Source organism: Takifugu flavidus, chromosome 14, assembly GCF_003711565.1.
Source record: "Takifugu flavidus isolate HTHZ2018 chromosome 14, ASM371156v2, whole genome shotgun sequence".
Taxonomy (NCBI): domain Eukaryota; kingdom Metazoa; phylum Chordata; class Actinopteri; order Tetraodontiformes; family Tetraodontidae; genus Takifugu; species Takifugu flavidus.
The window spans coordinates 13,542,309-13,565,308 of record NC_079533.1 but is presented as its reverse complement, the minus strand read 5'-3'; the positions used below and the strand labels follow the sequence as shown (position 1 = coordinate 13,565,308).

General features: G+C 44.0%; 3 protein-coding genes across 5 annotated transcripts; 1 reads left to right on the top strand and 2 right to left on the bottom strand.

Moving 5' to 3' along the window:
- Positions 1-230: 230 nt before the first annotated feature.
- alkbh4 (alkB homolog 4, lysine demthylase) lies at positions 231-1,949 on the bottom strand. The gene is made up of 3 exons (XM_057055298.1): positions 1,788-1,949; positions 1,374-1,562; positions 231-907 (listed from the first exon to the last, which is right to left on the bottom strand). Exons 1-3 carry the CDS (start codon positions 1,902-1,904, stop codon positions 401-403), a joined length of 813 nt encoding a protein of 270 aa, XP_056911278.1. The 5' UTR covers positions 1,905-1,949; the 3' UTR covers positions 231-400.
- On the top strand, positions 1,568-7,516 carry lrwd1 (leucine-rich repeats and WD repeat domain containing 1). 3 transcript variants are annotated; one of them, XR_008953760.1, is made up of 17 exons: positions 1,568-1,583; positions 2,168-2,279; positions 2,922-3,008; positions 3,159-3,393; positions 3,505-3,624; positions 3,846-3,992; positions 4,076-4,159; positions 4,244-4,564; positions 4,674-4,785; positions 4,859-4,950; positions 5,187-5,397; positions 5,521-5,593; positions 5,710-5,841; positions 5,919-6,025; positions 6,174-6,335; positions 6,541-6,648; positions 6,801-7,085. XR_008953760.1 is itself a non-coding variant. In XM_057055288.1 (17 exons), the coding sequence occupies exons 2-17, from the start codon at positions 2,272-2,274 to the stop codon at positions 6,960-6,962; spliced, it is 2,163 nt and encodes a 720-aa protein (XP_056911268.1). In that variant the 5' UTR covers positions 1,569-1,583; positions 2,168-2,271; the 3' UTR covers positions 6,963-7,516. The 3 variants fall into 3 exon arrangements, 2 of the variants coding, with proteins under 2 accessions (XP_056911268.1, XP_056911267.1); XM_057055288.1 differs by having other exon boundaries at positions 1,569-1,583; positions 5,922-6,025; positions 6,536-6,648; positions 6,801-7,516; XM_057055287.1 differs by lacking the exon at positions 1,568-1,583 and having other exon boundaries at positions 6,536-6,648; positions 6,801-7,516.
- On the bottom strand, positions 7,315-23,000 carry cenpe (centromere protein E). Its single transcript, XM_057055302.1, is given in 51 exon segments — positions 7,315-7,603; positions 8,014-8,381; positions 8,471-8,606; positions 8,708-8,805; positions 8,886-8,986; positions 9,066-9,242; positions 9,322-9,504; positions 9,589-9,777; positions 9,859-10,068; positions 10,147-10,329; positions 10,405-10,512; positions 10,922-10,978; positions 11,072-11,248; positions 11,483-11,566; positions 11,742-11,972; positions 12,115-12,894; positions 13,008-13,169; positions 13,272-13,355; positions 13,466-13,549; positions 13,773-13,994; positions 14,074-14,190; positions 14,285-14,395; positions 14,491-14,574; positions 14,742-14,852; positions 14,911-15,141; positions 15,215-15,319; positions 15,393-15,539; positions 15,668-16,044; positions 16,122-16,299; positions 16,518-16,649; positions 16,854-16,922; positions 17,023-17,097; positions 17,177-17,344; positions 17,533-17,589; positions 17,688-17,824; positions 18,068-18,528; positions 18,609-18,705; positions 18,781-18,928; positions 19,005-19,157; positions 19,246-19,365; positions 19,455-19,584; positions 19,783-19,870; positions 19,961-20,012; positions 20,146-20,220; positions 20,310-20,377; positions 20,453-20,534; positions 20,910-21,029; positions 21,105-21,223; positions 21,302-21,391; positions 21,518-21,630; positions 22,844-23,000. Coding segments are annotated over 51 exon segments (7,773 nt in total). The 5' UTR covers positions 22,900-23,000; the 3' UTR covers positions 7,315-7,535.

Genomic DNA, 23,000 nt, shown 5'->3' with positions numbered 1-23,000 from the left:
GCGCGGTTAGCCGTGGACTGCAGATGAAATAGTCACACCATTTGTCAACAAGATAAACGAGAGCAAATAAAACAAGCCACAATTATTTTTATGGACAGTTAGTTGTTCAACAAACACCAGCATAGTTATTAATTACACATGGGTTTTTTAAAATCTGCATACAAGATGAAAAGGTAATTAGATTACACAGATTACACAGTAAGGCCATTCAATAAATCACAGGAATAATATCCAGGGATATTGAATAAACTTTTATTAGCACAAATGATGTATGAATAACTGTTTTCATCAATAAAATCTATTGTACAAATAAACATCCATCAGTTCACCTTGCATATTAAGCATGAATTGACAGGAAGTATTCATATCTCATAAAAGATCATTCATCATGTCACAAAGACTATACTGGCATTCCCTGAAAGCTTGAAGCAATGTTCAGCAGCTGAGCTCCGAGCTGGGCCTCCTGCCCCCCAGGAAGGAACTCTGCAGAAAGTTCTCTGAAAGTGCTGCACACTCTGCGGTCCTCAACATCCTGTCGATAAACTGCATGCTTCCATTTATGGCGAGCATCATGATATAAAACAAGCAAACATCTACGAGGAAAAGGCACAGCGACCTGAATCTCCCCTGTCGGGGCTTCGTGGAGAGACATGGTGATGATGGTGTCCGACAGCATGTTGATGGTGACCAGGCGCTCTCCCCACAGCCAGGAGTCATCCAAGTGCGGATCAATGGCAGAACCTCGCTGTGGGTGATAATCCAGATTACACTGCTCTACCGGTCTGAAGTCAGATAAAAATGGCTCTTGCTGCATTCGCTCCAAAAGTTTTCGGCTTGAGACAGGAAGTCCATTGAACCCACCGAGACGAACTCTCCTTTTTTTAAAGTTAACCTTTGGACCAAAGTCCTGCAACAATAACAAAACAAAATGGTAAAATAAACCAAAATAATCCTCAAGCAGCCCCACATATGAGGAGAATCACAGATATACATCAGAAATTACAGCTATACTGATTATATATATATATATATGTATATAAAGAAAAAATATGACATCGTATAAATGCCAGAATATTAGCAAATAAATAATACTGAAACATTAACATTGCAGAGGAATGATGATATGCCTAAAAGTATTAATACTGCACATATTAAATTTAGTAAGGTAATGCACAATCATACAAAAGTTAAAAAATCTTTTTGCAACAATCAGAAGTAAAATGTCACTGAATTTAGACAAATATTATAAGAGGCCAATTTTAAGTGACCTGAGTGTCAAATATAATTCCAGGTATGGTGACAGCCTAATAAACAAGGCTGTCGCCATGTTCTTGACAACATAAGTGAATAGGAGAGCATTTCTCCTTTTTGACCTGTTTCCTTCGCCCAGACTGGGACTCGTTCCATAAGTTCTGGTCGATGGAGCTGATCAGGTGTTCCTCCTCTTCCTCAGATATGAAGTTCTCCCAGAGGAAGACTCCATGAAAAGGAAAGGATGCTGCAGAACCATCTCTGCTGACTGCCTGCTTGGTCTCAGCATCATACACGTAACGATGGACAATCTGCAAACAAATACAATTAACGTAATATCACGTCTTACTAGGAATGGGCACTGAAATTATGAATATGTCTTAATATGAATGGTAGTGACATTTTAATGTCTTGAAAATAGTGGGATGTTATCAAAAAACCCGTCAAAGGCCGGAACTGACGTACGGACAGGTAAACTGCGGCAGTTTCGTTCTTATAAAGCCAAATAAATCAGTCTTATCCAGGGATATGATTACCTCTGGATAGTTTGTCTCAAATGCAGTCTTTCCTTTTACTTGTTCACATCTGAGGCATCTTCGGACACCTTTACACGCACAGATATCCTCATCGCTGCTGCCCCTGTGAGAGATCATTCTCTTCTTCTGCGTTTGCCTTCTTCTTCTACTTCTTCATTTATTAAAAGGAATCTGCGTACGCGTTACTGCCCCCTCTGGACTGAAATATAGTTTGAATTTATTTCACGTTCTTAGTACTTCAGACCGATTATCCTGCGCTGAAAACTTAAAAAAAAACCCATAGAATTATCAAAATCGTATTTAGTTTTTGTACTGTTTATAACGTGTCTGAATTATTAGGTCTAATGCTTTCTTTGTTTATACGCTGTTTTGCCTGACAGACTGAACCGAGGGTTAAGGTTTTGTCTCAGGCCACGCCTACCGGATACAGGACGAGTTTCCCCGGGAAATCTCGTGTTGTTCATATAGTAAACCGAGGCTTCTCATGACACAGTAAGTAACTTTAGAATAATTCAATTTTCATATCTGTTGTTTTAAAGCAGTTTTAATAAATATCGTAATTTAGCCAGGAGAACAGTCTATTTTACAATATCTTAAAACAACCACACACTTACTGCGATGGCTAAGACTAATTATTCAACCATACGATGTTAGTTACGTAGATCAGTTCATCTAAGAAAACACGTGTCCGTTGGATCGAACCCTACTATTTTTCTTGGGCCTTAACAGTTAGTTGCAAGTGAAATTCTTCTTTGTGTGATCTGATCCGTATTAAATTCCCGGAAATAAAAAGAACCAAAGAAGCCAAAACAGAATATTCGACCATAGACTAGACCTTACATTCTAATATATGATTTAAAAAAAATAGCTAGAATCATTAAGCAGATAGTGGACCATTGTCTGGCTGCTGTGTTGTTAAACTCAACTCTAACTCCGCCTCTCTTTGGTTACTAAAATAAAACTCTTCCAAGAAAGTACGAAACCTTATTTTCCTGTCTGTGCCTTTGAAAATAACCACAAAGTTGAAGAACCAGTTTCCTGTTTTACAGTGAACAGAGCAGTTTTCCCCAGCAGATCCTTTCATGTGATCAGATGTTTGATTCTTCCTATAATTTAGCATTGTGGCTCTTTCAGATCATCAATGGAGAAAATTACAGAGAAGCTTCTATTGGAGAAAAGTTCTCCAAAAACCAGCAAGCTGGAACAAATCAAGAGCCTGAAGTGAGCACCACTATTGTTTTATATGGTTTCTTTATTGGAGTGTTGTTAACAATGCATTTATCCTGTAGTTATAATCAAAAGAACTACATTTCACATATTTGACAGACTGTTATAGGAGTTTTGGTAAAACTAACTCTTTGTGCTGTTCAGTCTTTCTGGGTTAAACCTGAAGCTCCAGGACCTTCCCATCTGCCTCCTATCGCGTCTGCGGTCTCTGGAACGCTGGGATCTGTCCAGGAACCAACTGCAGGAGCTGCCCCAGAACCTGGACCTTCCCGCTCTTCAGTTCCTGGACCTCAGTGACAACCAGTTGGAGGACATCACCAGTCTGGAGAGTCTGCAGCATCTGGAGGAGCTCAAGATGGAGGACAACCTCTACATCACTGTGAGAAGATCCTTCAGCACTTCTTCCAACATCTGTGTGGTTGACTTTGCTTTTTTTAGCCTGCTACGTATAACAGTGAGGTTCCTGCTGTCTTTTCTCCTTTTGAATCAGATTAGCGATCACTACAAGTTGATGGTTTTGTTGCCACGTCTGATGATGCTTAACGGTAAAAATGTCTCCTCGACTGCGTCGCATGTGCGCTACGTCTACACAGAAAACCTGAGGGCCAGGGTGAGAATCTCCTGACATTCCAATGGCGTTGATATGAATGCGTGGCTGTTTTTGTGTTTTAATTGGATTTCTTTGTGTTGTTGGGACAAGAATGATAGCACTTCTAGTTTATTATCTCCATCTTTGATGAATAAAGATGTAATTTATCAGGTCAGCAGAATGATTTTAGCCATAGTCATGATGCTATCGTTTTACAGTAAATGTTGCCTTTATTATTTCAGATTATTGCGGTTTGGGAGAAGAATTTTAGTCTGCCTGATCCCATCACGGCAGAGAAGATGTTGTCGCTGGAGACGAACTTTGTAAATATGACTCGTCAGCAGGTTAAATTTGGACCAAGCTCAGTCAGCGACTTTACCAAATGGAGGGTAAAAACTTTCAGAGTGTCTGGGTCCTGTTTTGGGTGTTTCTGTCTCCCGCCGGTTTCATTATTTTGTTATTTTGGTCTCAGGTTGAAATCCTGGCCAGGGAATATCTACGATCCCTGACGGAGCCAACAGAGGAACCAGAGAACACGGAGATAGAGGAAGTCCCTGTAAGACGCTTTTAAACCTGTCAGAAGTCAGGATGTGCCCTGTGTGACTCATAATGTTCATGATGGGTGTTTGGTGACTTCCAGTCTGTATCAACGCCCTCCAAGAGGAAGCAGATGTCGTCACCGACCACCGGTGTGAATCTGACCCCTTATAAGAAGCCGAAAACACATCAAGAATCACCTGAAGACGGCAGACGCATCCTCCGCCTCAGACCTCAGACTCCGATCAAGACTAACGAGGTCAGGATGAGTCCCCGCAAGTCCAGCAACCCCCCAAGCACGCCTACCAGACATGCGAGGACAGCGCCTGTTAGCAAAGCCTCCCCTGCACGGCCGCTCAAAGAGGGCGGGGCTAAGGGGATTCAGGAAGTGCCGTCTTCTCTGAATATCCAAAGGAAGGCGCAGGTGACCTCGACAAAGACGATAAAATCTTTTTAGTTATTTATTAGATACAAGAGGATTTTGTGAATAAAGCGGTGCTGTGCTGACTGTTTGAATTCCCCTTTTTGTTCAGGTGTCCCTAAAGCCTCTTCACGTCTTGCAGTGTCACAGTAAACTGGACAGTTGTGATGATTTCTCCACCCAGCTGTGGTCCTGCTCCTTCCAGCCACAAGAGCATTCGACCGGTACCGACCCGTCCTGATGCCGCTGTGTTTTATTCCGTCAGCGTCAGAGGAAGTGAACTGAGTGTGTTTTCAGGTGGTCTGGTGGCGACGTGTGGCGGAGACACTCTCTGCCTGATCGACTGCGATTCTGGGATGGTGATGAAGAAATACAAAGTTGCTGGCGAGGTTTGTTCCGTTTCACCTGCCCGATCCAGTTTTCCTTCCAGGAATATCACATCTTTTTCTCCATCACCCCATCAGATCATTTATGTTGTAGACTGAGCTGCAAATGACCAGAAAAGGCCAAACTGAGGACACATTTGTGTTTTAAATGTCATTTTTTTTACTATAAGGATGAAGTATTTGTTGACTGGGGGGGTCGGTGTGATCTGTCGGTCCTGATTTCATGTTTGGTGCCGCAGGAGTTCTTCTCTCTGGCCTGGTCTACAGTGCTGATGTCCCGAGGAGATCAGGGCTCCGCTCAGCTCTGCAGTATCCTGGCTGCCGGTGGGAAGAGGGGCTTGGTCAAACTCATCCACCCCCGGGAAAACTTTGCGTACGGGGAGTTCAGAGCGAGCCGCAAGTCCCTGTCGGTCCTCCGCTTTCACGAGCGACAAGGGAACTTCCTGTTCAGTAAGTCCCATCTGGAACTGGCGCCATCTAAATGCTAACGAGCTCTGTTGTATCCGTGGCAACAGAAGTTTTAAAGAGATTTCTGTTTAAAAAAATGGTGTGATGTGATTGTTTGTGTCACAGCGGGCGCGTACGACAACAGAATTGTGATGTGGGACGTCGGAGGAGTCGACAGCCACTACAACTTCAAAGTCAAGTGAGGAAAATTAGTAGATGAGTTATTTCACTCGGAAACTCCCGGAAACTTCGGATTCAGGCGGATGGCCCGGTGTGGGAGTGGGTTTTGTACAGAACATCCCGTCTTGTCTGCAGTCAGCTGCTGGTGATGCAGATAAGCTCCACCCCCCTGCAGATCTGCCTCCCTGCTGCCTCCTCCCTGCTGTGTGGAAGCGATGATGGTCTGTTCTACTTCAACACTCAGCCGAGCTCCAGTAACGCCAAAAGGTAAACAGGGTTGAAAACGGGGCTGGTGGTTCTGCCCCGTGTCCAATTTAAAGACATTTGACGGGCTCAAATCTCAGCAGGTGCATGGAGATGGAGATCACCTTCCCCGTCTACAAGAATAAAGATAAAGACCACAACTACCGCACGATCGACGGGCTGAGCCTTCTGACTGATGACATCATCGGTGAGTGTCACTGTGATGGAATCAACCAGGTTCTGGTTCTACTGCTGGCTGATTGTGATCACCTGGTTCATGTTTTTAGATTAAAACATTCTTGATTATTGGGTTTCATGTGTTGTGGTTTTAACTAACTCCTCTTTTTGTCCTCCAGCCTCTAAGAACTTCCAATACAATTGTATTTATTTGTGGAGTTGGGGGAGGACTGCAGCCCAGAGGCCCGACAAAAAGAACCGACTGGTCTCCGCGGTGGTTCTGGCAGAGCTGCAGTGGACCAATACCGACGTCCCATACCTGTCCCTCAGCACCTGTCCAGGTGAGTTTGGTTTGACCAACCACAGGAAGCCCAATGACTCGTCGGTATACAACCAGCTGGTCAATCACCTGAGTTCACCACAAACGGTCACTTGTTGCTACTTCCTGCTGCGTTAAACCATTTCATTGTTTGGGTTTTGGAATTTGTGGTCCCTGATCTGAGCCTGGTCCCGTCTGCTCTGTGTGTGTGTGTGTGTTCAGCTCAGGCCTACATCGTGTGCGGCGATGACGAAGGAAGACTGTGGACTTATGACATGAGCAACTTGCAGAACATCCTGCGCGACAAACCGGCTAAACCGCTTCAGCCCACCAAGGTGCCCGAACCGAGCCGAGCTTGGTCCGATATGTCGAACAATTGAGCTAAAGATCGTTGAACCAGCGGTTCTGCTTCTGAAGCAGTTTTTCTGAGAGTAACTGATCCCGACCATCTGCTCAACTTCCTCCTGGTTCTGCTGCTTGCCTTCAGATTTTGGAGTGGCCCGGTCCAGTCAGGAAGGGCAGTGGTCCCATGAAGGGTCCCTCCATCAACACTGTGGCCGCTGACCCGGAACTTCGGTACGTGGTGGCCCTTAGTGACCAGAACATGGTGATCGTGTGGAAGAGGGCTGAGACTGACGGCTCGTCCTGAAGGTGCGCCAGCAGTAACCGGAGATCAGGTTCTTCACTTTTAGCTGCTGCTGATGTCAATGCTGCAGCCGAACATCAGGCAGATGAGAACACGAGGAACACGAGGACACATTTGAATGAGGAGGCTCGTCTGCTGTTGGATCAACAGCTTTTCGAGAATCACTGACAAAATACTGATCTTGTATTTGTAGATACAGAACTGTAAAATGTCATTTTTATTATGTTAAAAACCAAAATGTTGGATTTACTGGGTTTGATTTTATGTTGAAGCATGATGGGGCAGTGTTCCTGCTGCCCCCAGGAGGTAAAAACAGCCTTGCAGGTTCATGCGAGAAAGCTTTGTTCAACTGAAGTTTATGTTTTAAGATTTTAATCAGATTTGTGACATTTTACACTTTATTTATAGAAAAATCTGATTAGACATTTGATTCAGACAAGAAAATGCAGCTGTGATTCATTCGATGAGAATAGTTTTGTTAAAACAACTTTACATCAACGGAACAAAACGGGATTGATGACAAACTTATTCAACATTAAAAAGAAACTATTGCACAAGTTCGACACAAAGAACTATTTACTGGGTCTTACACATATCCTCTTGTTTTGGGGACCGAGGCCACCACTCGTCGTTCTTGTCGACAGCTGAGAAAACATGAGAAACATAATTTGAGGCTGAATTTCAAATATTTTAGTGGCAAAATCATCAGCAATTAAGATGTTTTAGTGGCACCGAGCAACAGTCAGATAGTCACCAGTGACCTAAGAAGTAAAAGTTCTAAAATGTGCCCGCTTGTGTGCCGTTCCAATGTGAGAACAGTTCTAATCTCAATTTAATAAAAACCACCAGGTGAGCAAAACCACCACATGCTGGTGTCTTGTGACCCAAACACATCAATTGGTCAGTTACCATTCAAGTCTGGACCAGAAACCTGAGAAACCTCTGCAGAACATAGTTGAGTTTTAAAACATTGGCGCAACAGAACCTGAACAGAGCAGAGAACGGTTGACCTGAGCGGAAAGAGAAATGAGGCGATGTCAGAGCAGGAACTCACCCTGGGGTAGTCCGAGGTTGGAGTTATCAAAGAACTGCTTGGGGAAAGTTCTGGACAAGAGGTCAGAGGTTCCCCCAACATCAAAGAATCTGCTCTTTGGGGAGTCCAGCGCAGAACTCTTTGGAGAGTCCAGAACCTTCCTAGAAGAAAGTGGAACATTTGAAGGGGAGTTGAGAACCTCCCGGGAGGGCAGCAGGAACCTTTTGGGGGAGCTTAGGAGATGGGAGGACTCTGTGGTGCTGCAGAGGCCCCGCTTGGTGGGGGTGCAGGGGGATCCAGGTTTGTCTAGCTCGGGCTTGGTCTTTGCCTTCAGCTTGATGGCTCTGCTCTTCCACTTTGAGAGCTCTGCTGCCTGACAGGACACCTGGCTGCAGGACAAGAAGGGAGAATTCCGATGACTGAAACAGAACCACCCTATCCTCATACCAGAACCAGTTGAGAGGACCTTCCTCCTCACCTCTCCAGCTCTGAGATCTTTAACTGGAGCTGCTGGACCTCCTCCTCCAGTTTGGCCTTCTCCGCTGCAATGCTGGTTCTGATGTTCAAACCTTTGGGGTTGGTCAGCCTGGCATGAAGGTCCTCACCCTGCAGGACTAGAGCCAACATGACCACCGTTCATGACCTCCACCAGCTTGATCACTGTTCATCTTATACAAGCATACAAGACGGCTCAGGTCGAGCACCATCTTCTTACTCGATTCTTCCCCATGTTGCTGAGACTTCCTCAGAAGCTCCTTCAGCTTTCGCACCGACTCCTCTTTTGTATTCAACAACACTTTGAACTTCTGGATCCTGAAGAACAGATCAAACCTCATTAGGAGAACACAGATTGTGCACGATCAGAGCGGAAGAACAGCTGAGATGGTTTGTACTCTTTCTGGTGCTGTTCCGAAGCCGAGCTCAGCTCCAGATCTGCTCTCAGCAGTTTGGATCTCAGATGTTCCAGCTCCTCAGCACTTGGCGAAGCATTTTTCTGCAGATGAAACGTCAGTTAGACAGAACCCCTCGAATGTCCCCACGGCTGCTGTGATTATTAGAACAGATCTATAAACCTGAGCCTCCTCCAGCTGGTTTCTGAGGGTTTGGATGGTGTTGTCCTGGTCCTGGACCTGTGCTCTGCTGTCCTGCAGCTCCGTCTGGAGCAACTGGGTGGCCTCTTTGTGTGAGGAGAGTCTGCCGTGAACTTGGAGCTGATCCTTCTCCAGCTGCTGCTTCTCTGCATTCATCAGCTGAAACAGAAGACACTCATCAGCAATCGGACAGGACGGTTCTGGACCGAAACAGAAGAACCGGGTCAGAGAGTCTTACCCGGACTTTGTCTTCAGCCTGTTGCAGCTTCAGGAGCAGCTGCTGTGTGTCGAAAGCAGCTCCCTGCACCTCCTCCTGAAGCATACTGCACCTCCTGCTCCTCTCCTCTCTCAGCTCAGAGTCATTCTGCACCTGCAGGCACTTCAGCTCCTCACACATGTTGCTGTTCTCCTCTCTGAGTTGCTGCAGGAGGGAAAAAAAAGGAACAAACGTGCCTGTGTGAAGTTGGACTTGAAGCCATTTTGGACTCCCGTGGCCAACCAGTACCTGGAGGTGGATATTTCTGGTCTCGACCATTGTGGACCTGCGCTGAAGCTCACCGCCCAGGATCTGGTCCAGCCCAACTTTGGCCTGCAACTGCTCCTTGAAGCTCTCGTGCTCTCTGACCTCAGCAGATAGCTCATTGGTAAAGTAAGACATGTTGGCCCACAGCTTCTCCCAGATCGTTTGCATTTTCTACAACACAGATGCAAATAAATCACCGAGCCAATGATCAAACAGTTGGTCAGAAGTGACGGTGCATGTTTGGGTGCAGACCTTCATGTAGACGTTCCTCTTGTCCAGCAGCTCAGTCAGTCTGTATCTCCACAGTTTGTTGAAGTCTTCGTCTCTGACAGAAAAACTATAGGTTTGATCTCTGCACAGCAGAACATCCTGCAGGCATTTCTCCTCAAATGTCAATCGGTCTTTCTTCAGAAGGTCTTCAAACAGGTTCCTGTAGACTTGAGCCTGTTCTTGCAGGTACTCCTACAGACAGTTTCAGGTGATGTTATTAGACGACCAAGTACGTAGATCAGATCCACACACGAGGGCAGTATTACTGACCATAGTGTTCAGGAGACACTGGAGGGTCTGGATACGGAGCTGACACACTGTGCTGTAGCTCTTCCTGGAGGACTTAGGTACAAATTTCGGACATGGGTTTTTCACTCTCAGAATTTCATTCTGAACTGTGACCTTCATCCTGGAACATGCCTCTATAAATTGTTGAAACGTCCCAAGAAACTCCTGCAGACAGAAGGGTTCCAGACGCTCTGAGGATGTCTGACTGTGTGCTGCTGATCAGAAGACTCGATCGATCACCTGAATTTGCTTGTTACTGTCCTGCAGCTGTGACATCATCGGGTTCTTGATCAGCCTGTCCAGCTGATCCTGCAGGGCTGCGATGCTTGAATTAGCTTCAACAAGCAGCTAAGACAAAAAACCACAGCATTTCATTAAGGATAAAGCACTAAAATAGGAACACGTAACGAGTAAAATTATTAAGACTCAACTGTACCAACAGGTCATTAACACGTAACTATTAATCATTCTGAAGTTGATGTTCAATCACATTTAAGATTAAAATTATGTAAATATATGAATAGTTAAAGATGGAATTAATTACACTGCATATAGTATATTTTTTTATACTAAACAGTTTGGTCAGAGCAACCGTTTTGGTCCCAATCCTGCAGTTTAAACAAGACATCCATCTGAAATTAACCTAATCTTTATTCTGTCAACGGTAAATCCTTAGAATTACTCAATTTTAACCTCTCTAATCACCTCCATTATTTTGTTAACACGGTTTAAAAAGGGGGGGAAAGCAGCCACATACTTGTTGCAGCTCAGCCTCTCGCTCTCCTCCATCGGTCGTCTGCTGCAGGGCCGATATCTGAAAGTGGAGAAGGGTTCATGTTGGACTCATCCCAGTTAGCATCCAAGATGATTTAACACTGCACACACACACACACACACACACACACACCGTCTCCATCCTGTTCTCCAGATCTGCCGTCAGCTGCTGTTTCTCCTGCTGCAGCGTCTCCAAGCTCACCTGCAGCTCCTCTTTTTCGATACCAAGAGACGCCAATCTGTTCTGCATCTCTTCGTTCTCCTGAGAGGTCTCGCTGATGCCCTGAAGCTTCTCAGTCAGGGTTCTGACCTGGATCAAAAGAAAGATTTCTCTCTCCTGATTCTGTTTCTGAAAGGCAAAGCTCTTGTGCTTCTGTTTCGAGGAATAACTTCACAACCTCTTTTTCTACAAGCCTTTTTCAAACACCAAAAGACCTCATCATAACCTTAAATTTTAAAAGGGTGCCATGTGACTGGAATGCAGCAGAAGGAAAAGGGTTGAATATAAATATAATTAAGATCAATGACATATCAGGAGCCTAACCATGTCTCGACTCTGCTGCAGATCATTTTCCAGCCGTTTCTTCTGCTCAGTCACCATTTGCAGAGATGCACCTTGCTGAGCTGCCTGTTAGAAGAACATGCAAGTGACCCAAACCCAGATTAGTGGAGGAAGCTGGATGAAATGAATGCACAGCCTCCATATTGGAGACGGACAAACATATACGTTTATTTTGTATCACTTTTTAGCAACGATACGCAGACGACGGTCCCTCTGGCTGTAGTCCAACACTGCTACTAACCTCAGTCTGGAGAGCTACAAGCTTGCACTTCATCTCTGTTCGTAGCTGCTGCTCCTCCCGTTTCACCATCTCTAGGAGCTCACTCATCTCTTCCTTCTCTTCTCTAAGAGAGGTCAGTCTACTCTGCAGCTCCTGTTCCTGGGAGGAGGCCCAACAGCTGGCTTCCTTCTCAGACATCAGACCATCTCTCTCAGTTTTAATATCATCCATTTTTTTATTTACAGTTGAAATCTGTAGAAAATTACACAGAAAACAGATTAATTAAAACTTATTCTAGGTCTTTCTGATTGGAAATGTAACAGACAGTTTTCACATCATTTATTCAGGAAATGTGTATCCAAAATGTGATGAGATCAAAGAAAAACTGACAGACCTCAGTCTGAAGAGAATCCACCCTCTCCTGCATCTCTGCCTGGAGGTGTTGCTTCTCCTGTCTCAGCATCTCCAGGATCTTCTGAAACTCCTCTCTTTCCTCACTGAGAGACGTCAGATTGCTCTGCAGCTCCTCCTTCTCCCCACTGAGAGACACTAGACGGCTCTGCAGCTCCTCCTTCTCCCCACTGAGAGACACTAGACTGTTTTGAAGAGCTTCCTTCTCCTCACACAGAGACACTAGACGGCTCTGCAGCTCCTCCTTCTCCTCAGTCAGAGACATGAGACTGCTTTTAACGTCCACCTTGTCTTCACCCAGAGCCATCAGACGGCTCTGAAGCTCCTCCTTCTCCTTGCTCAGAGACTGGACACTGCTTTGTAGAGCTTCCTTGTCTTCACCCAGTGCCATCAGACGGCTCTGAAGCTCCTCCTTCTCCTCAGTCAGAGACAAGAGACTACTTTTAACGTCCTCCTTCTTTTCAACAAGAGATGCCAGATGGCTGTGAAGCTCCTCCTTCTCTTTACTTAGTGATGTCAAATGGCTCTGAAGCTCCTCCTTCTCCTCAGTCAGAGAAATGAGACTATTTTGAAGAGCCTCCTTGTCTTCACCAAGAGCCACCAGACGACTCTGCAGCTCCTCCTTCTCCTCAGTCAGAGATGTCAATCGGCTCTGCAAGTCACTCTTCTCCTGAAGGGAGTTCGAACAACTGGCATCCTTCTCCGACCACAGAGCATCTCGCTCTGCTTTAATATTCAGCAGCTCCTCCTTCAGACACTGAATCTGTCCAGACAGAATAAAACATTCTTTTAAACTGGATGTTACTTGGGCATTAATTGCTCACAGATTTAAAAGAAAGTTTCTTCTCAAATTTGTGAACAAAAGTGCAGTCATGCCTGGTTCTGAAGCTCCTGTGATGGCAGGCTGTCATCTGCAGAACTCCCACTAAGTTGTCGCTCCTCCAGTTCAGACTTCTGATGCCGCAGAACCCGAATCTCTTCTTCAAGACCTCTGATCTCCTTCTGAGCTGTTCTTAGCTCCTCCTGGTTCTCGATCATCTGCAGGGTAGTAGAAATGCAAGCACATTGGTGGTCAAGTCTGTCCATCATGCAGGGTTCTAAACTAAAGTCTGTACTTTAAGAACAGAAAATAAAACCCACCAGTTCAACATTTTCCTCAAGGTCAGACTTTAACTGGTTCACCTCCTCCTTAGAGCTTTCCAGATGTTGTTGAAGTTGCTGTAACTAAAGCAACAGACAGGAAAACATTAAAAACAATGTCAAAAATAGCATTTTGCAGCAGCACCTCTTATGTTTAGGGAGATGTAGAAAGTTTTGGTAAATATCTGTGAAACCTGAACAAGCTGCTGATCTTCCTGTTCTTCCTTAAGAGATACCGTTTGAGACCCGAGCTGCTGCTGCTGAAATTCAAACTGCATCTGAAACATAATCAGGCAACATTGTGACTTTTGGGCTGCACATTTTAGTGTTTGACTGTAAAATGAAATTTTGCCCCAGTTATTAAAAGGTTTCCTTTTACCAGGGCGAATCACAATAGCTCTGACCAGTTTTGGGATTTTGAATTCCTAATTTTAACTCTTAAAACGAGTATATTGCGGCACAGGAGAGTCTAGAAACTCGGCATTCATCCCAGGGTTTTACCATCTCCATCCTGTCCTCCAGCTCCGTTCTCAGCTGCTGCTTCTCCTGTCTCAGCATCTCCACCATCTCCTGGAGCTCTTCTCTGTCCTTGCTCAGAGTCACCAGATTTCTGTGCAGCTCCTCCTTCTCTTCTGTGTATGTGTGAGTCCTTGAGTCCTTCTCAAGCATCAGAGCATCTCTCTCTGACTGTGCGCTTTCAAGCTGCTCTGTTAAACTTGTTCTCTGTTTAAAGAGTATTTACAGTCAGATGCACAATGATGATGAAGCACCAGAGTGGAAATGAACCTGCATGTTAGCCAACCTGTTGTTCTAAATCAGACTCCTTCTGCTCCCATAATTTCATGTTATCTGACATCTTTTGTTTCTGCTCCAGAAGCTCCTCTTCAAGACGACCGAAATGACACTGAATCTCGATAATCTAAATAAATAAACAAATAAAACAGACCAGAATGAACCTATAATCTGAGAGGAATCTGTAAATGGTGATTTGTTGAAATCTCTTGATGAAAGACCTGTTGCTCCAGTTGAGCTTCCCTCTGTTGACTCATTCTCTCATTTTCAGTATTTCTTTGGTCCTTCTCCTGCAGCTGAAGAGCATTTTGAAGGTTTGGAGTCTCTACAGTCTACATTGAACATAATGATTTATAAGAAATTATAACAGGAAAATCCAAGTGACAGACGGTGAAATGAAGCCAGAATTCAAACTTGGCCAACTCACCAGCTCTGAGTTACGCTGCAGCTCATCTTCCAGCTGGATTCTCTGATCATTGGCGGCCTGCAAAGATGTCTGTAGCTGCTCTATCTGTGGGAGGAAATGACCATTTATTAAGGTGCCAACAGGTCAGATGCAGACCTTTGGTAAAGCCACATTTAATGTATTAATAACATTGGGAAAGGGACAATACAACATCAGCGGAGAAAAAAAAAACATTCTTCTGAACTTTCATTGAGTGAATGAACAATATGAACCTGTTGTTGAAGTTGTCTTACTTCCTCCTCATGGCTTTGCTGGTCTAATGACAGCATTTCTGCCTGGGCAAATCCTCCCTGGGCTCCTGCAACCTGTAAGGTCAAAGCTTGCTTTACTTCAATGTCCAATTTGACACAGAAAAATTTGGAGCGGACAGATCAAACAAACCAGCCTATCCTCCAGCTCAGCTTTGAGCTGCTGCTTTTCCTGTCTCAGCACATCAATGATCTCCTGCAGCTCCTCCTTTTCTCTGTTGAGAGTTGCGAATCTGCCTTGCTGATCTTGTTCTGCAGTGAGAGAGTCTATGACAGGCTGTAGCTGCCGCTCCTCCTCACCAGACCTCCGAGCTTCAGCCAACTCATCGCATACACGCTGGAGCTCCCTCGACAGATTCTCAATCTGTTCAGACAATTTATGAACCATTATTTAGACCGCAGATGAAGAATTGGCTCAAAACGTCAGTTCAGCTCACATCAGAGTCCTTCTGCTCAGAGAGCTTCATCAGATCTGCGTTCTTTTGTCTGTGGTGTTGAATATCATCCTGGACACTGTGGAGAACAGCTTGTGCCTCTGCAGCCTAAATGATAAAACAAGAATTCAAGAACTCACAGGAGATTTGAGAATGGCTCCTAAGTTTTCCAGTTCCCCACCTTCTCTACATTGTCCTGCAGTTCAGCCCTAATCTGGTCTCTCTCTGCAGTAAGGGAGGAGATCAGTCTCTCCGTTTCTGTAGAGCTGTGAACATTCTGCTCTTTCTCAGCTCGTTCACACTGAAGCTCCCGATTCAGCTCATTCAACTGCAAGAATTCAGTAAAATAAAATTGATTAAAGGCTGCAACGGTATGAGGAGCTCAGTATAATATCCTTCCGTTTATGTACTACACGTCTTATTCTAATCTAATAATATTAAAAATCCCCAACATACTTGCTCTTGCAGCTCTTTGCTGATCTCCTCCTCAGTTTGTCTGGAGTTTTCACTGTCAACAAGTTTCTCCTCCAGATCCTTCAGCAGCTGCTGCATCTCGTTGATTTTTTCTTCCAGTGACAATTTTTGTTGTTCACTTTGCTCCAGCTGCAATTCAAATTGAGTTGTGCCTCATCTCTAAATCTTTATTTTTTTCCCCGGGGGGGTCCAGAGAAATGCAAGAAAACCCACCTGTTTCCCCAGGTGCTGAACCTGATCGGGAAGAACCTGAAGTGAAGCCAGCTGACCTCTGAGGGCTTCCTCTGCTTCACGAGATGCAGTAAGCTCTTTGGTCAGGTTAGCCGCGCTCCTCTCCAGTTCCACGGCGTCGATCAGATCTAGAGATATGACAGCTCAACAGACTGAACGCACAGGCATTGTCTATTCCATCTCAACTTGGTGACTTCAAATTTACTTTTGGGGACTTTTCCATCCAGCAGAGCAGTGAGCTTGGTGTTCTCATCAAATGCAACAGTGAGCTCTTTCTGCAGATCAGTCTGCATTTGCTTGTTGTGAGATTTCTCCACGCTGAGCTGGTGGCGAAGGCTGCTGACCTCAGCTTCCATCTTGTTATGACTGGCAGTGAGAGTCACCTGCAGAGAACGCGTGAACAGTATGGAAATGCGAATATTTGTCTCCAATTGATGTTCATTCATGATGTTTACAGTAGTGGCGGCCGATGCTACATCTCTGATGTTGAGTGTGTGACACAAAGAAAAGCTGTCATCTGATTACTGTAACACTATTAATGGATTGTCCTGTGAAACTTGTTGTTTTGGAAGTCAAGCAGATAATTTTAGTGTAAACTTACAACAGACTCTTCTAGAGAGAGATTCTGGCTCCGCAGGATGGCCCATTCCTTTTTGGCATCTCTGCCCAGACCTTCCGCATCATGCAAGGAGCGACGGAGCTCTGCCACCTCCTGCACTAAATCTTTACCGTTCTAGAAAAAAAAGTTACACATTAAACTGTACATTTCATAGAAAAGATCGGTATCCTCATTTTTAATCCAACTTTGTTGCTTTGGATTCACTGATTTACCAGTTTTACCAGCAAATGTACAGCTTTGCATGATGGAATGTTTCAACAGTTTTACACTTTACTGTGTAAAGAGTTGAGTGTGTTAATACACCTCATTCAAATGTACCATAGTCTGTAGCTCTTCTGCAAAGTCACTTTTCTTCTTCAGCTCCACAGTTACACTCTCCAGCTTGTTCTTCAAAACACAAAAATCTCATTTACATTCAAATCAGACACTACAAACTTTTCTCCAACTTGCTCTTGTAGTAGTAGAAGTCTTAAGGCAGGAACCTTACCTGAAGCTCCTGACACTGAAGTTCAGAGCCTTCAACAGCTCTTCTTAAGTCACAAATTTCATTTTGTAACACGTCCTGTAACAACAAATACAAACTGGTGTTAAACCACACCGCTTCTCCACTCTGGAGTGAGACAGTAGCCCCTGAAGCTTACTTCATGCTCCTTTCTGAACTCCTCCTCCAGGGACTCAAACTCTTCGACTTCTTTCATCTCCTGCAGTTCCTTGGACAGAAGCGCATTCTCTTTCTCCAGCTTTCCAATTTGCTCAAGGAACATTCCCAGCTCCTGCTTTAGGTAGTCTCGCTCAGTGACCATCAGGTCCTGTCAATGCACAGGTTTGATGTTTTGCAATATACTGTAGTTTGAACAAATACCACCAGTAGCATCATATTTATGGTCGTCTGACCTTCTAAAAGTAAAAGAGACCTGATCTGCTTGATATTCTAATAATGTTTTTGCATTCCAAAGAACATTTAAAATACTGTTTTATTTCGGACATAGAGCTCTACCTTCTCTGAGGCCAGAGTTTCACACAGCTGGATGGTCTCTGCGAAGTCTCTTCTCACCTGGAAAACATGGTCTTAATGTCAGTGCCGAGTTAATCAAAAGACAGATATTTTCATCACAAAGACTTCAAGCCAAGTGCTAAAGAATCCATTATCACCTGTTCATCAGCTCCACCTTCCGAGCTCCTCCGTTCACTCAATTGCCTTTCCAGCTCTGCCACTCTCAACAACAACTCTGCCTTATCTGTGGCCTCATGACTCTGCTGGGCTTCAGACTGAAGCTGTAGCTCCAGCTCTGCCACTCTCAACAACAACTCTGCCTTATCTGTGGCCTCATGACTCTGCTGGGCTTCAGACTGAAGCTGTAGCTCCAGCTCTCTGCCACTCTCAACAACAACTCTGCCTTATCTGTGGCCTCATGACTCTGCTGGGCTTCAGACTGAAGCTGTAGCTCCAGCTCTGCCACTCTCAACACAACTCTGCCTTATCTGTGGCCTCATGTTTCTGCTGGGCTTCAGACTGAAGCTGTAGCTCCAGCTCTCTGCTGCTCTCTGTTCTGAGGAGTGGGTCTTTTCTAGAGCTTCATGTTTCTGCTGGGCTTCAGACTGAAGCTGTAGCTCCAGCTCTGCTGCTCTCTGTTCCGAGGAGTGGATCTTTTCTAGAGCTTCATGTTTCTGCTGGGCTTCAGATTTAAGCAGTATTTCCAGCTCTGCTGCCCTCTGTTCTGAGGGGTGGGTCTTATCCAGACCTTCAGATCGGAGCTGGGGCTCCAGCTCTTCTCCTCTCTGTTCTGATGACTGGTTTTTCTCCAAAGCTTCACGTTTCTGTTGAGCTTCAGACTGAAGCTGCTGCTCTAGCTCCATCAGCCTCTCATTTAATTCATCCACCCTTGTCATGGCCTCCTTTTTCTGCTGACTCTCCATCTCTAGCAGGAACTCAAGTTTGGACACTTGTCCTGTGAGCTCATGCAGACGGTCTGGAGAAAAAAGGTCTTTAGGACTAGAAGAAAACAATAAAGATGAGTCAACAAAAGTTAGGAAAAGTTCTCATTTTTCAGCTTTTATCTAGAAGGCAGTCACCTCTCTTCAAAGCTTCTCACTGTAACGCCGTTTTCACTCATCTCCAAGACGTCGGATGGCTCTTCAGGAATCTCCCAGTTTGAATCAAACTCATCCTCTGTTCAGTGACACCACAAAAGCGCTCAGCCTTTGAACGTTGTTCTGCATGGCATATTTTATCTTGAGTGTTTACCTTCTCCAAGCTCACTCAGACAGGAACGATCTGGCTTCCACTTCTTACTGAAAGGTTCTGCAAAACTGAGATCTCCAGAGCCGCCACAGGCAGGAGGTTGGGCCAGTCTTAGCATCGGCCCTCCCCAGGTAACCCTGCGCTTGGGCAACTTCAAGAAGAGAACATGACCCATCAGCACCAGGGCTATATAGAGAAGCAAATCTTTATTCTGATGATTGTTTTACTTTTTTAAAAGGAACCAGGTTAGAGCTGGTGACGAGCAATTTGGTCAGGTTTTTGATTCGGTCCTCTTGTTCTCGCTGGAGCTGATCTTTCTCTTGCAGCAGCTGAGACAGAACCTTTTTCTCTGTGGCTGCTGTCTGAGTGACTGAAGAAACCTGGAAATGAGAACATCAGACGTGTGATCATATGATTTGGTATTATGTCATATGACCAAGGAAAACAGGCAGGAATAACAATACTGACCTCGTGAAGGCGTCGTTTAAGATCAACAATTTCATTTCGATACCGTTTGAGCAATGCTCCATCATCAGACACCTCTGTCACGTGAGGATCATTCTTCATCTTCTTTGCAGTGCTGGCAAACTAAAGTTAGAAAACATTTTTTTTTTTTTTTTTTAAAAAGCATCACAAAAATCACCCAGAAAAACACATCTAATCACGTTTGGACTGACCTGCAGGGTGCTAAGCGTTTCATCTAAAGTGGCTGGAGTGATGGTGCAGATGATGACGGTTTTAGCATTCCCACCTAAGGAGTTCTGTAAAATCCGAGTGAGCTTACTGTCCCTGTAGTTGGTGAAACCCCTGAACAAAAATAATAAAGCATGAAATTTGTTATGTCATCAGATCTCCACTCCTCAAAGTCAGCCACATGTCAGCAAGTGAAGGTGGACTTTCTATTCAAACAACAGAGCTTAACACACACGTCTCCTTGTGTGAAACAGTCATTAATATATTGCTATTTAACACCATAAATGCCACATGCATGGTTTCCTGACTCACTTTTGGTTCTCATCGGTCAACTTCTTGATTACTTGTCCAAGTGTAAAGAGACTACGATTGATATTACAGCCTTCTTTCAAGCGGGCGCCTAGAAAATGACAGTAAATCAGAATCTGTTCATTGGGGCGGGTGATCCAAGTAGTTTAAATGACGTCTACAAATCAAACCTGACCCTTACCTTCTGCTCCTGTTTGACTTGCTCTCTCAGATCCAGCAAGATCAACTAAATTCTAAATGGAAGGAAGCAAAGATACTGAGGATGTCGTAGAGGCTCCAGCAGCCCCCCACAAGGGAAGAAGTGAACAGAAAACGGATGGATGAAATATTACTTTGTAGTCATGACACGAGAATGAACAGACTTACCAAATGAGACACAATGATGGCTCCGTCAGCGTTTTCTCCAGAGGCTGGGTCACTCCTTTCTCGACTTTCAAGAATCTTTAAAAAAAAAAATATATATATACTGTATATAGATATGAGAAATCCAGAGAAACCCACATGTTCATGTACATGTTGGAGCTCCTTACCATTCTAAAAATGGTGTGTGAGCGGCTGCTTCGCTGATTCATCTTCGTCTTTCCATAATGTCGGTTCTCTAAACATCAGAAGAAATGGTACATGTTGGATTTCACCAAGAGGATTGTGTTGAACACAAAGGAAAGCATCTTACTTTCTCCTTTACTGATCCAAGACAGGGCCTGAGCAGGATTTGTCACCATTTCTTCTGTCAGATCTGCCACAAAGATGTTTTTCTGTAAAAAAAAATACAAAGGTTTATTCTAGTGAGATGGGATGGATCCGAGTTTCTTCCATTAACTGCCTCAATAAAGTTCAGGAATTAGAAACAAAAATCTTTTATTCCTCATAAAAGAAAAGTTGTGTATTTGTCATTAACTCATGTAATAATTACAGCTGGAACACGACCTACTGTTTCTCAATATGACTAACAAAACTGAACATTTCACTCTAATCAACTGCTATAAGTAGATTAATTTGAAAAGGTCTTACTTATTTTAAGTCTATTCAGTCTGAAAAGTGTATGTTACGTGTTGAATATATTTATCATGATCACATTGAGTGATGCTGCTTAATCCATTTCTATCTGCAGTTTCTACCATCCCACATACGTTGATAGTCTCTCGGACTTCCAGAGGTTTCCTTTTCCAGGTGTCAACGAGCAGATCTGTCACAGTTTCATTGTAGATTTCCATGTAAGAAACCCTGAGAAGGAACTCTTTCTTTGGACACTGAACAAAACGAAAGCAGCAGTCAGAAAAGATTCATTATAAAGGATGAAACGTACAAAGTAAGACGATTATTACATTTTTGATAGTTTGGAAAACATCTTCCACAGCCAGAGGGATGACACCAGGAATGTGCCCACCCCCCATCATGGTGAAGGTTTTCCCTGAAGAGGTCTGCCCATATGCAAATATGGTTCCTGCAGATCAGACACATGTGGTAAATGTACACAGCTACGTATTTTGACAAAGCACCGAGTTCAGTTTTCATTACATACCATTATATCCTTGAACAGTGGAAACAACCAGAGGTTTTGCAATGCTCTGGTAGAGGTGATTGGTTGTTTCTTCAGCGGTGAACACTCGATCTGCCAACATGGTTATTAAAATGGTTATTACACCAAAAATTGTCAATTAGCCATAAAGTTCAATGTAGAGTTGGAAAAAGTTTCATTCATGACATTTGTTGCTCCGTTAGAGGCAAAAGAACTGACCGAAACAAAAACTCTTTGAGGTTGAACTCCCATCGTCGATCAGATGAATTGATTTGTCATCAGCTTTCCAGAACAACTGGACAGGTTCTGTAGTCTCTGCAGAACTTTGCTCCCTAGAATAGAGACACATATACAGTATAAGTATCTGGGGAAGAGGAAGTCAGCAACAATGCATTAACAGCACATTATTGTGCTATGAATAGACTCATTTAAAAAATGTAACAAATTCTTATTTAGAATCGGCTTTGCAGATTTCAAATAACATTACAGCAAAACAGTAAAAAAACGGAGCCTGGCAGTCAGGGTTGCCGTCTGCAGCCCCCGGCATGACGGTCTATAAACTGTCCTGCCAACATTGCACATCCAAATATCTGACTTATTGTTGGGTTTAAGAGATGGGTCCAAGTGACTTACACCCCAAATCATTCCTGGATCAGGGTGCTCCCGTTGAAATCTCACAGGGGGTGCTAAAAAGTCGTTTGCCACACAGTCTGCTTCCAAATAACTTTATTTTGTAGTTCCCGGTATGTGGCTTCCCTCACCCAAACCTCATGTCATAATCATCATATGTCAACATGTTAGGCGGCGCTATTGAGCCTTTTCTGCATTATCACACGTAAATACTGCAGATCTGATGCCTCCAAAAGGCATAAAGGTGTAGGGGATTGTCATTCGGTGGTACTTGAGGCATTTAGGGGCCATTTGGCCACAAATATTCTCCTGGAGACTTTTTTTTTGGCTAGGTCTTGCGATATTACACATGTTTAGCAAGTTTCACAAACATGGTTCAGATGGATATGTTCAAACATGTCACGTCTGAGGCAGATTGGAAGACATATACGCAAATTAGAACAATTTCTCTCAAAAACGTGCCCTCGGAGTTCAAATGTGATGACAATACGATCAAATCTCTAGGAGTTGATTAAGGTACGAGACCAAAATCAGGATGAAATTGCACTTTAAATGTGACTTAGCACACGCTTGAAAGAGACTTTTTGATACATCTTTGGAAATTATTCGCGTAGGTAAAACTAAAACCAGAGGCCTCTCGGAAAATCGGAAAAGTTTACATTATCAGACAGAGACAGTCGTTTTCGATTAACGTTTAAATCCCTAGAAGCCGATTTTACTCAGGTAATAATAATTATATTGTCGAGTTCGGTGTTTGGGCACTAATTAGCAGAGACAATGTAAAGACTCGTTAAACACATATTTAAATTCAGAATATCCTCTGCTCGTTGCTATTAAATTCAACGTTAGGTTAGACAGAAAGTGCCTAATCTGAAAATCTTGACAATGATCTTAGAAGAATTTTGGAAAACCTACCTCGCAATGAGAGGACGGACTCGAACGCAAACTTTGACAGCAGATTCTTCTGTCATTTTTAAATTTTAACATTAAAACTCGGGAATCAAATGATCGGGGACACCAGCGGCGAGCGCCCAACTGACTTCCAGTTTAAATTTTACTACACTTTGTTCTA